Source organism: Mchenga conophoros, linkage group LG12 (genome assembly GCF_057382185.1).
Source record: "Mchenga conophoros isolate Kocher_MC1m ecotype Shallow Benthic linkage group LG12, M_conophoros_male_GT1.1, whole genome shotgun sequence".
Taxonomy (NCBI): domain Eukaryota; kingdom Metazoa; phylum Chordata; class Actinopteri; order Cichliformes; family Cichlidae; genus Mchenga; species Mchenga conophoros.
Window position 1 is genome coordinate 26,572,757 of NC_140537.1, and position 13,985 is coordinate 26,586,741.

Consider the following 13,985-nt stretch of genomic DNA (forward strand, 5'->3'; position numbering starts at 1 on the left):
ATTGAGCGAGCCACAGGTTGGCGCATGCGCTGAATAACTTTTCCGCGTACTGAGCCGAACTTCCTCATTGAGCGTGCTAACAGCAGAGAACTCGACAGTCTTGCGACGATTGTGACTGAAACAGCACAGCGCGTTTCTTTTCGCTTTATCCGCCAGCCTCACAAATGTCGAAGCCTCCTCCCAAACCAGCCAAGCCAGGTAAGACCAAAACTACGAGGACATGTTGTTTAAACTTAACCTAAACTTGTGACGTGTTTATACGAGGACAACGCACCTTGTTGGCGTTAAACAGTTAATGGGCGGGCGCTCAACACTCCTCCACGGGCTCGGTTGATTTCTGTTGTTTGTCTGTGAAACCTTGTTTGGCTAATAGAAAGACAGGTCTTAAACTTTAATTGGAAGCCGTGTCGCTTTATCGCTAGCCCTGCCAGGACCGCGTTGGAGTTATTGAAAGCGCTTTCTGGCCATTCAATACACTGACGGGGCCATCCAGCTCTTACCAGCAGGCCTCTGTCACTTCCCTATTTCCATCACTCATGCAAAGAGAGCACCGCGAGTCAGTGGCTTTGGGTGAATAGGTGATAAGTCTGCGTGGTCAGTGACATCAGCTCTACTTCCTCCTTGCTCGGATTATTCTGGTAACCTCTTCCCAAACCTTACTTACCAACGTTAGAGCACGTCATAGCGTTTGCATTTACCTACGCACTGTGTCAGTGCAACAGGTGTACACAAGCAGCCTGTGTAGGAAGGAGAGGCGATATTCAGCTTAATAGGTATCCTTTGTTCAAAGCAATTACACAGATCTCCTGGTGCATATGTTTGAGGCTAAAAGTGAAACTGTGACTTCTCCCTCAATAAACTTGTAATGCTGTGGCAAGTGTTTTTTGAATTTCTATTTACTAAATAAAGTGTAAAATTTCATCGATCATGGTTGTAAGTACAGCATATGTGCACCTGTGATGAAATTTTAAGGCAGCGTGATGAGAGGGAGGCAGAAAATTGTACTTTAATGTGATAAAAAACAACTTTTGATTTATTGTTGTAATCATTTTTGAGCATTTCGTTCGTGCCCATGCTGCACTCTACTGCGCTGGTCTACCCATATTGAAATTGGGTGACTATTAATGTTTCTATGATTTGTAAAACTTTGGGATGTACAGAAAAACATTTAAATGTCCACAATGTCAAATCAAAGCTTTCTAAAGGAAAAAGTCAATTTCTTTACATCTTCTAGCCCAGGGCTGCCCAATCCCAGTCCTCGAGAGCTACTATCCTGCAGCTTTTAGATGCATCCCTACTCCAACACAGCTGAATCAAATGGTTTGATTACCTCTTCAGCATGCCATCATGTTTGGCAAAGGCCTGATAACAAGCCATTCATTTGATTCGGGTGTGTGGGAACAAGGATGCATCTAAAAGCTGCAGGACGGTAGCTCTCGAGGACCAGGATTGGGCACCCCTGTTCTAGCCAATGGTTTCTGCAGTAGTGTTGGCTAATTGCACCTAGTACACTATTCTCATCTTATGAATTAAATGTGGACGCAGGTAAATGCAGATGTTTGGGAGAAAAAAAAAATCTCCATCTCACAGATGGGGAGAGAAGCATAAAATAACCTTCCTCGTGTGTGAAGTTAAAGGTGTTTATGTCTACAAACATGCTGACACAGCAAACACAGGCGCATCTCTTTACCCGCATGAAACACAATCTTTTGCGCTCCTCACAGTCCTTGACGAATCAGTCACGATGCCTCACCTGGCTGTAGGTGAGATCGCCTGTCAGTGACAGGTGGCAGGCCGGTGGGGCTCGTGCAGGAGTAAATGATCCATCCTGCTAAAGCTATTTTATCCAGATTCAGGATTGGTTTTCTGTAACTTTCCCTTTGGTGGATGTGCTCGGTGGATGTGCTCAGTGTCTGTGCATGAATTGGCTTTGGAGGAAAAAAAAAAAAAAACATTGGCAAGTGTTTGTAGCCATGTGTGACCAAATAGCACCCCGAGGTATGCGTTCAGCTTGAACAAGAGCTAGCATGTTTTCTTTGGTTTTTTTGGTTGGTTGTTTTTTGCACCCACTTAGCCACATTTTTACAAGAAGGTTATGATTCTGTTTTTAAGGTATGTGCAGTTTAACAGAGGCAGCCCTGTGCAAACTCTGGTTTAGCAGATTAGAAGTTTAGATTACGTTGTTAAACTGAGCACTGAACATGACTGAGGGATCACATAACCACCATGACCAGACATGCTTTTTCAGAAGAGCTGCTGCAATAAAGTAAAATGTACAAAAAAACCACATAACTGGAATTCATTAAAAAGCTCACACAGTAATAGATGAAACATATACTGTCATTGCTTTGCTCATGTTAAGGCACAAATTTTCTTCTTTGTTTATTCATTAGATTTCTTTTTATCTTATTGTGTGCCCAGGGTTTAAAATGTAGCAAGAATTTAATTGAGCCAGCACAGGCCCTCAGTATGGGTCTGCAAAGCAGACGTGCTTACTGTGTTTGAACAGAGCTGGACTTGTGCGGCAGCTCAGCCCCCATCAATCTGAGACACCGAGGCAGTGTGTTCACTAAACAGAAATCCTGAGTAACAGCACAGGCAGAGGGGATTTACAGAGTCCAGCGGTTAGGCCTGTGAAGTAAAGAGATCAGGAACGTTGGACTCTAACTGGCCTTTGCATTTAAACATAAGACAGTGAATCAGTCACCTTGTGTTTAGTTGTGGTGAACACCTTTAACATATAACTGTTAGACAGTTGACACTGTGATAATCTTTCAAGTTAAAGCTGAAAGGATTGATAAAATAACCAAATAAAGGCATGATTGAAGATATCAGATATGCACCAATAGTGGGGCGGACGCATATTTTTTTTCACTGGGTTTATTATTTAAAGCATATTATTAACATCTGTCTCCAATTTAAAACAAAAAACGGGTGTGTCAAAATTTTAAAAGGAAGTCCAAATTACGCTTATCTACCAGTCGATGCAAATCACAGGAAATTCTTTAACTTTGCAGGAGAGCATATTTATCCTGGTTTTGTTAACCAAAACAGGGTCGCTATTTGAGGGCTGAGTGTAACCAGCTCAGTAGTCTGTTTAGTAAACTTTGTGTCTATGTTGTAAACAACACAGCAGACTATATGTAACCTTACGTTAATGCCCAGAAACGGGCAGTTAGTTGAAATATAAAATGTTTATATCAAGTATTTAAATACGTTTTGAAAGCTTGACCATGGCTGTTCAAGCTTTTGATGTAGTTTAGCAGTTGACTAAAGCCACAGCATAGTAGCAACTCAGCAGCAGAGCTCAACCTCAAGTTTGAGCTACCAGTGGCCCCGAGTGCAGCTACACACAACAACCACTCACACTGTTGATGCTGTTTTTTGTGCCTGTTGTACGTGTTGAAATGTCTTTTTGTTTACATAATAGATAACGTCTCACCTTTGATTTGTGCACTTGAGAAAAGAGAGTAGTTTACCACATTAGAAGCTGCCTTCTGCACGCACTCACCTGTATACTCACTGGACTGAAACTAGCTGGGTGTTCTGCGGGGCTTAACCAGGAGTGGTTTCACCTCACTTTTGTTTGTCACAGAGTGCGCACACATATTGTGTCTAACATCTAGTCTGTTTTTGTCTTCACTAGGCCAAGTCAAGGTTTTCAGAGCTTTGTTCACCTTCGACCCACGGACAGTAAGAGTTTTTTCTTTGTTGAGATTAATTCTTTTTCTTTTTACTTTCATAACTTTATTCTGATCATCAATTAATCTTAGCGTTTCTCACAAGGTTAGGATGCTAGGGATGGGGTAATGCCTGAACTGTGTTTCAGCTGGAAATATACGACATAACCAGAGAATCCTTTTAACCCTATGCCATAACCTGATATGCACCTCCCAGGAAGTGTAACTACACTTTGAGTAAACGCAGCCTGCAATGACTTTGAATGGTGTGGAAGGCTGTGGTGTAGGGTTAAGAGTAGTTTCCAGTTAGTTCGTAAGAGGCAGCTAGAAGATGGTGATGATGACAAGGCAGGGGAATCAAAACAAAGTCCCAAAATCGGAATATTTGATCATAAAATCTTAATTATACTTAAATATTAGAAGATTTTATTTATACTAATATATCAATACACTCCTCCACTGGTCCTGTCTAGGCTGTCGGCCAAAACAATATTAACAGTACTTCAAACCAGTGGCTCTGGTGGGTGGGCATCAGGAAGGGCCAGTCACATTTCAGTAGGGAGTACCATCCCACCACTCTGCACGCTTCCTGCAGCTCAGAGCAGGTGTCTTGAGCAGAAGGACTGCTGTTTCAAGCTGTAATTCATGATGATGTAGGTGGATTGTATCAATCTCTGTGATAAGATCTCACTGGGGAAGTGGTTAACTGATATAGAGCATCACCACAATGGTAACCTAGACAGGAAGGTAGCAAGTACGTGAAGCTAAATTCGGGAAGGGTGGGGCCAGCTTGTTAGCAATGACTGAACTTTCAAAGTAAGAGTGAAGGAATGTCTCACTGGTAAATTAGCATCAGAAGGTGTCATTTTTTTCAGACTTACTAAGAAAAAATTAATAACCTACTAAACATACTATAAAAGGTAATTCTGTTCATGTGGGCATAGCTACGTCCACACGAACAGAACTGAATCAGCTCTTTGGGATTTCCTTAAATGAATGATTGCACATGCATTGAGTAGGGGTGCAACGATACACAAAATTCACGGTTCGGTTCGGTTCGATACTTTGGTGTCACGGTTCGATATTTTTTCGATACAAAAAAAATGTTCATGCCTTTTTAATATGTCATTTATTAAAATTATAAATATATATTTTAACTCAAAAGTACAGTTTTTAAATTTAACCCTAACCCTTGTGCGTGTTTTTTATTTTGACAGCGAATGCGCACCTGCGGACCACTTATGTGCAGCCCTGGTTATTTAGCTCGTCATATTGCAGCCACAGAAATTCTTTTGTCCATGAAACCATAAAGATGCACTTTCTTTTTGCCTTATAGTCTGATTTGTCATAACTTCTCCGTTTTGTGGTAAGCTTTTCTTTGGCTGTCACTTCTTCACCCTGACCTGTCTTATTTGGCTCAGCAGAACTAAAATATATATCTGTCTGTGAAGGTTCTCAGTCATCCAGGTCATCGTAGTCAAATATAAATCCTGCTGCTTTTACACACGCACTCACATAAGCTCAGCGATTCTCTGCGCGATCAACCTCTCACATGTTTAAGCTGCGGGAGATTTCACTTGTCATGTTTGCATAGTAAGCTAACAATTAATAAGACGATGTCAGAGGAATTGGTGCGCAAATTATCATCACTCACAGATCAGTGCTGTCGCTCTCTATACACAGTTCGCGCGATTGCAAAGTGAAAGCAAAAAAACAAGCGCAAATTCAAACGCGATTTCAATATGTCACATATTGACAGTGGCTCACCGATGCCAATGACATAATTACCCAGCTACATTTCCGAAAGAATGCAAAAGCATTGACATATATTTTTCCTACAATAGCCCGACTGGAAAAAATCGCTAGCCCTGGGACGTTGGGCTAGCGATATTGCGAGCCCTGTATCTGATTGAGGAATTACTCATCTTTGGAAAAGAGTTTATTACAGAGAAATGTCTCTTTCCAAAATAAAAGCTATACTATCCGCTTCTTCTGGGCTATATTCTCAGCAGCATAAGGAGAATCATGTGCTAACAGCTGTCTAAATGACTCGGCTAAAGTTAGTAGCATGCTTGTTGTTTTTGTCTTTGCACTAGGATGATGTCGGCGTAAATGTGCAGTCATATTCGTTGTGTTCCCACTAGTGCTTTCAGGTTAATCTCGTTGAAATGACGTTAACGCCACAACACGGCAAATCTCCGTTAACGAGCTACCGCCGATCGCCCCGTGCATGGGGCTAGACGGCCAACACGTTAACGAGCTAACTGCGCTAACACACTAGTTCCCACCCATGTAATTGAGCATTGCATGGCACATCCAACATACTGTTTTACTTTAGTCCATGACTCGCTTACCTTCAGGGTCATACGTCACATGAAAACCAAAATAATTCCAAACGCCAGATCTGAATGAGGGTGGGGGAGGTCCATCTTGCAAGGAGAGCTTAACTTCTGTCTCGCTAGCTTGCCCTGCGCTCTTCCTTCTGACGATGCTGTCTGTGTTGAGCGCTCAGTGAATCTGCGTTCGACTACTCCGCCTAGGCTGCACTGTCGACCCTAGGCGGAGTAGTCGAACGCAGATTCACTGAGCGCTCAACACAGACAGCATCGTCAGAAGGAAAGTTGATAAAATAAATTACAAATGTTGTATTGTTCGATACATATGCGTACCGAACCGAAAGCACTTTATCGAACGGTTCAATATCGATACGAATATCGTTGCACTCCTAGCATTGAGATACCAAACCTTTCCTCCAAGTAAGCGCTATACATGGGAAACACTTTGGCAGAAGTCGTCTAAACCACCGAATTCCAAACTGAGTTACCAGTTGCTTTCATGTTTTTCATGTGTTGGTCTAGATTTGGTTGCAGAAAAAAAGGGGGAGGCTGCTTAAAATACAACACAAATCTGACATTAGTGTTGAGGTCAGAAAAGTGTGAATGCCACATCCTGGGTCACTGATGGTTATAAATGGCCTGTACTTGTATAGAGCTTTACTTAGTCCCTAAGAACCCCAAAGGCTTCACACTACATTCAGTCATTCACCCATTCACACACACATTCACACACCGGTTATCAACTTGTAACAGTGTCTTTTTATTTTCTAGCCAGATGAGTTATATTTCGAAGAAGGAGACATCTTGTACATCTCTGACACAGTAAGTGGAAACCCTAGAAGCTACATCATGTAACAGCCATCTTTTATTCCACGGTTTTGTTTCCCATCGAGTTTTAATTTAACTTAAGTTTTTCTTCCTCTTTCTGTGGAATCATAATCTTGCTTTCTCTGCATTTTTTGCCTTCCTTTTGTGTTATTATTTTTCCATTTTTACACCTCCCCCCACTTCAGTGTTGTATTGAAGCAGATTAATTTATTGCTTCATTTAGTTATTAGTTTATTTTGGTCTTTTCTTTCTTAACAAATACTTCTCTATTACTCAGAGTGACACTAACTGGTGGAAAGGGACATGTAGAGGAAGAACAGGATTAATTCCAAGTAACTATGGTGAGTACACATCTCAATTTCACAGTTAAATAGCAGATATATTAATGAGTACAGTACTATGCGGTGTAGCTCGTACAAAAACGATAGTTCTGTCCCTTAAGTTAATTTTCCATAATGCACTGATGCCCTTGTTTTGTTTTTCAGTGGCTGAGCAGGCAGAGTCTATCGACAATCCGATGCATGAGGCAGCCAAACGAGGTAGATGGCAATATTTCTACTAGTCTTTATTTGTTGCTCTTAATTCTTGGTTGAGGTCTGGCTGCATTTAGATACAGGAGGGTTTTTTTTAATCCTAAGACAGTTCTCTTTTGTCTGTCTGTGTGACTGTTATGACAGTGTTTCTGTTCCTGCTGAAAACCTGTACCACTGTTTACATTATTAGTAAAGTTCTCCATTTGACTCTGTGTGTTCGTTGCGTATATACTGGTTATTTAAACAGGCAATCTGAGCTGGCTGAGAGAATGTTTGGACAATAAAGTTGGAATAAACGGGCTGGATAAGGCTGGAAACACTGCCCTCTACTGGGGATGCCATGGGGGACATAAAGGTAAGAGTAAAGTAGTTTTTTGATGTCAGAGATTATGGGTCAGCTACTTATTACATTTCAGAAATCTTAAATGTTGACAGACGCGCGCGCACACACACACACACACACACACACACACACACACACACACACACACACACACACACACACACACACACAGGGAGCTCTGTTTCCAATGAAAAGTTAAGTACAAGAAAATAGGAACTTGTTCTTTGCCCTCCATTGTTTCTCCATTACTGTTAGGTAACATTTAACATGAAATCTCTTCTCTTGTATTTCTGTACCAGATGTGGTGGAGCTTTTGCTCACCCAGCCCAATGTGGAGCTCAACCAGCAGGTGAGGCAGGTTTAAAGTCACATTCAGAAATCAGAATTCAGAAGATTTGGAAGGAGTGTCAACAGTTTAACGTGTGTAAGGAAACTGATGTTATTCAACACCCAGTTTATCATGCTAGGAAAAACAGAGAAGAAACTGTTGTGGACAAAAAATTGATCAACAAAAAGTTCAGTGTGATGATGTCATGATTTCATAAACCTTGTGTGGTTTGGGTGAAAGTAGATCCTTGTCAGGGTGTTTGCCAGTAACAATCATGTTTTGTGTTTCAGAATAAACTCGGAGATACCCCACTGCACGCTGCCTCCTGGAAGGGTTACTCTGACATAGTGGAAATGCTGCTTAACAAGAGTGAGTATCCATCCATGTTGCTTTTTTGTGTTTAAAAGAATACATTGGTCAGCAGGGTCATCTTTGCTGTTTTGCTAGAAACTCTGCAGGGATGGACGGAAAGAAATCTCCTGAAATATTTTATGAAACTCTGAGATGGGAGCGTGTGGCTTCAGTTTGAGTAGACAATAAGTGACTGTGATCCACACATTAAAACAAAGTTTTTCATGAAAACAGGTTTCATCTTTATCAGTTTTCATTGGCTGTTGTATGTACTATGTACAAATTACACGTAAAGAAAAAAAATGCTGCCAGACATTAAAATATACATAGGTAGTTTAAGACAAGGAAACTGCCGTCAAAGTACTGACATTATAGAAACATAACTAAAATTACACATCCTGTTGGGCTGATTTAAAAAAAAAAAAAAAAAAAAAAAAAAAAGTAGATCTTGCCACTTGAGGGTATTATTGAAGAAAAAGCCTGCATTTCCTGTTAAATCTACCCCGAGGATCTGGATTACTCATACTCATAATTCTTCAGTTTGTATAACAAATAACGTCTTTTTAATCCAAGCAAAGGTGGGTGGCAAGATAGGCTTTCAAGTTAAAAGAAAAATTCTAGCTGCAGACCAGTCTGGATGTCAGGTGAAAATTTATGTTATTTATGTTTGTTTCAGATGCGAGAATAGACATCAGGAATAATGAGAACAAGTTGGCTGTGGACATGGCCACGAATGCCCAGTGTGCGTCACTTATCAAAAGGAGGCAGGGAGGCCGTAAGTAAAGCTGCTGTTACGGAGCAGCCACACAGCATTACCCACACACACTCACACAATCTCACAGTCCCAGAAACTCTCTCTGCTCAGTTAGTGTAAGTTCAGCACCTACCACAAGAGTCACTTGTTGTAGTTACTGAGCTGATCACAGGAGAACTGAACTATATATATATATAGATATATATAGATAGATAGATAGAGAGAGATATATATATATATATATATATATATATATATATATATATATATATATATATATAGATATATATATAGATATAGATATAGATATAGATATAGATATAGATAGATAGATAGATAGATAGATAGATAGAGATATAGAGATATAGATAGATAGAGATATAGATATATATAGATATTTTATTTTTTTTTTTTTTTTTTTTTTTTTTTTTTTTTAGGGGTGCAACGATATTCGTATCGATATTGAACAGTTCGATAAAGTGCTTTCGGTTCGGTACGCATATGTATCAACAATACAACATTTGTAATTTATTTTATCAACTTTCCTTCTGACGATGCTGTCTGTGTTGAGCGCTCAGTGAATCTGTGTTCGACTACTCCGCCTAGGCTGCACTGTCGAGCGCAGATCCACTGAGCGCTCAACACAGACAGCATAGTCAGGAGGAAGAGCGCAGGGCAAGCTAGCGAGACAGAAGTTAAGCTCTCCTTGCAAGATGGACCTCCCCCACCCTCATTCAGATCTGGCGTTTGGAATTATTTTGGTTTTCATGTGACGTATGACCCTGAAGGTAAGCGAGTCATGGACTAAAGTAAAACAGTATGTTGGATGTGCCATGCAATGCTCAATTACATGGGTGGGAACTAGTGTGTTAGCGCAGTTAGCTCGTTAACGTGTTGGCCGTCTAGCCCCATGCACGGGGCGATCGGCGGTAGCTCGTTAACGGAGATTTGCCGTGTTGTGGCGTTAAGGTCATTTCAACGAGATTAACCTGAAAGCACTAGTGGGAACACAACGAATATGACTGCACATTTACGCCGACATCATCCTAGTGCAAAGACAAAAACAACAAGCATGCTACTAACTTTAGCCGAGTCATTTAGACAGCTGTTAGCACGTGATTCTCCTTATGCTGCTGAGAATATAGCCCAGAAGAAGCGGATAGTATAGCTTTTATTTTGGAAAGAGACATTTCTCTGTAATAAACTCTCTTTTCCAAAGATGAGTGATTCCTCAATCAGATACAGGGCTTGCAAAATCGCTAGCCCGACGTCCCGGAGCTAGCGATCTTTCCAGTCGGGCTACAAAAATCTCTCTGCCCTGCCCGTCGGGCTATTGTAGGAAAAATATATGTCAATGCTTTTGCATTCTTTCAGAAATGTAGCTGGGTAATTATGTCATTGGCATCGGTGAGCCACTGTCAATATGTGACATATTGAAGTCGCGTTTGAATTTGCGCTTGTTTTTTTGCTTTCACTTTGCAATGACAGCACTGATCTGTGAGTGATGATAATTTGTGCACCAATTCCTCTGACATCGTCTTATTAATCGTTAGCTTACTATGCAAACATGACAAGTGAAATCTCCCGCAGCAAGCTTAAACATGTGAGAGGTTGATCGCGCAGAGAATCGCTGAGCTTATGTGAGTCGTGTGTAAAAGTAGCAGTATATATATTTTAGTTCTGCTGAGCCAAATAAGACAGGTCAGGGTGAAGAAGTGACAGCCAAAGAAAAGCTTACCACAAAACGGAGAAGTTATGACAAATGAGACTATAAGGCAAAAAGAAAGTGCAGCTTTATGGTTTCATGGACAAAAGAATTTCTGTGGCTGCAATATGACGAGCTAAATAACCAGGGGTGCACATAAGTGGTCCGCAGGTGCGCATTCGCTGTCAAAATAAAAAACGCGCACAAGGGTTAGGGTTAAATTTAAAAACTGTACTTTTGAGTTAAAATATATATTTATAATTTTAATAAATGACAAATTAAAAAGGCATGAACATTTTTTTGTATCGAAAAAATATCGAACCGTGACACCAAAGTATCGAACCGAACCGAACCGTGAATTTTGTGTATCGTTGCACCCCTTATTTATATATATATATATATATATATATATATATAATAAAATATTATTATTATTTCTCCCCCCCCCCCCCCCCCCCCCATTCGTCAGTTGAGGAAAGACATGAAGTGTACAGAGATGATGCAGTTACACATAATATGTAAAAATAGTGCAGTATGTTTGTCATTAACTATCCATTTCCTGTGTTGCAGAAACCACCCGCATACACAGCAATGCTGAAGAGTATTTGGACGATGAGGACTCTGACTGAGCTGGCCCCATTAAACCATTACCTCTGTCTTCCATTGGGTTTGGGGCTCGTGATCCTTGCAGAGTCTTATTACAGGACCTAAAGTGGAATTGCTGTGTAACTGTAACTTCATTTTAGTTCAGTTATTTTGTTCAAACACCTCACTCCTCTGCCCTCAGCCTCACTTCAGTGCGAGTCTCTGAGCTTTGAATTAGTGTGTTTTACAGTTGGCCTGCTTTTTCTACCCCGAGTGGATTTCCACACGTGGGGGATTTGTCTTGGAGAATCGATTGTGCACTGTGGGCTGAAGGGCAGAGTATATGTAGTAGCAGAAAAGGGACCAAAACTCTTAGAAACACATTCCAAACATACAGCTTATGTTTAACCTATTAAAGTGCCAATGCAGATTAAACATTGATCTGGTGTGTTTCTACTTAAGTTTTTCAAGCTCCACTTAAATTGCTGAACTACAAACATGAGCAGAAGGAATTGGAAACACATTACCACAACTACAAACCTTTATGTACATTAGGAAGACTATTAAACATGTATTTAGCTCCAACATTTCCCCCCTAATAGATTTCCCCACATATATTCTCAACACTTAAATTATGCATGCAACCGATGTGCATAAATGGGCTTAATGTGGCCGGAGTATGTGTAAGCATCTCATCTAGCAGTAAACTCACTTGTTGAACTCTATACTGCTTGTGTTTTTATAACATTTCCACCGCTGTTAAGAGCCTGCTTTCAGCTCACTGTAATTAAAAATAATATTCCTCATGTAAACTAAACATTACTCTGAACTCTTTCAAGCTTTTGATTTCCATCTTGTGAGCATATTTCTGGTTTTATTGCTGCTTTCTAACAGATTGAGGGGGAAAAGTGCCTTAAATGTAAATTCGTGCGAGTGTTTGCGGTTGTTTTTCTCTTCTTCAGTGTGAACATGTTTGTCTTCAGAGGTTATGAATTTCTTAAGAGGACTGTTCAGGATTTCTGTCTGCTCTTTCTTCAATCTCAAATAAAGATTTTTTTTTAACTTATAATGTACACTGAATGGATATTTTTGAAAGAAAATAGAGAAATGTGTCTTGACAGAAGCAGTGCAGTGGGATTATGTACTTACTGACCACTTTATTGGGTACACTTGTTCAGCTTTAACACAGGTATCAAATCCTTCAGTCACACGGCAGCAACTCTGCATGTAGACACGGTCTGCATTCACACTGAGCATCACAACGGGGAAGAAACTTTGAATGTGGCTCAATCATGCAGTTCGGAAAAGTGTGGGGGATAATTTATTAGCCTATGACCAACTGAGCATCATTTAAACACTACAGCCTGTCTAAGTATTATTATTAATAAATTGTTGAACGTTATGTGTACCTGTCTTCTGATGGTTGCTCAACACAGTATGTAGTGGAACGGGAGATTCACGTTATGGATTTGCGGCACCAGCTGTACGATATCATCATCTGAAAATGGACCAAAATCTCCGAGGGATGTTTCTGGCAACTTATGAACCACATGATGAATTAGGGCAACTCAGAAGGCAAAAGGGTGTCCAACTATGTACGGTACTAAGGCATACTCAAAGTGAGCAGTGAGTGTAATTAACTACTCATAGCCTCTCATCCAAACAAATTCCTCTCATTACTAAATGCACATGTGAAAACATGTAATAAGGTTGTAAACTCTAATAATTATAATAATCCAATAAAGAACATGTTCCAAAAAGTTTCCTCAGACCAACATAAATAAATTCATAAAAGTTAAAGATTTCCTTTATTACAAAGTCGGCATGTTGATGACATTCCACAAAGGCAAAAAATACAAGAACCCAAAAATACAGCAAGTCTTTGATGAGGGATTCATGCTACATGACTGCAGGACCAGAGAAACTAAGAGGACAGGTAGAGCAGAACCAGGACATCGTGTTCTTCCTCAGTTTCCTCCTGATATAGTAAGAACTTTGTTTTTCTACATCCATTCAATGCCAAATGCAAAAATAAATAAATAAACCAAACAGTTACTGAACATGTTTCCTATACAGCAGAAGAAAGGGAAGCAACTGCTTTTATTTAATCAAGAGCTGAAAAAGAAAATTCTTCTTTTTTTGAATGAGTTGGTTCTTTTTTGTATTCTTTTAGGACTTGATTATTCTTTGCTGGGACAACGTTTTTGCTTTTTTTTAAAGAAATGTTGTCCTTTTTCCTTATATAAAATTATGAAACTAATTTATCTTCATTCAGCAGACAAGGAAGAGCAGATGAAAACTAGATTTTACCTAATATTTAATAAAATATTTCTGCAGCTGAGTGGTAAAAGAATGTAGTCTCTTTGAAAAAAATCTACCCAGCAGGATGTTTAGTAACACCGAGCAGCAAACAGCATGTAAATGGTGTCTCAGCAGGACTGCGCTTCACTCCTAGAACTATCAATATAAAGATGCATGCCTTGACTTCACAGTAAAAAACTGGTAATAAATACACGGCTCACTGTCAGGTAGCAAAAGATAC

General features: G+C 40.0%; 1 protein-coding gene across 1 annotated transcript; it reads left to right on the plus strand.

Moving 5' to 3' along the window:
* The first annotated feature begins 39 nt into the window (after nt 1-39).
* ostf1 (osteoclast stimulating factor 1) lies at nt 40-13,313 on the plus strand. The gene is made up of 10 exons (XM_085294842.1): nt 40-198; nt 3,647-3,693; nt 6,788-6,838; nt 7,122-7,185; nt 7,330-7,383; nt 7,625-7,732; nt 8,020-8,069; nt 8,339-8,417; nt 9,076-9,174; nt 11,429-13,313. Exons 1-10 carry the CDS (start codon nt 165-167, stop codon nt 11,485-11,487), a joined length of 645 nt encoding a protein of 214 aa, XP_085150968.1. The 5' UTR covers nt 40-164; the 3' UTR covers nt 11,488-13,313.
* Nucleotides 13,314-13,985: the final 672 nt, after the last annotated feature.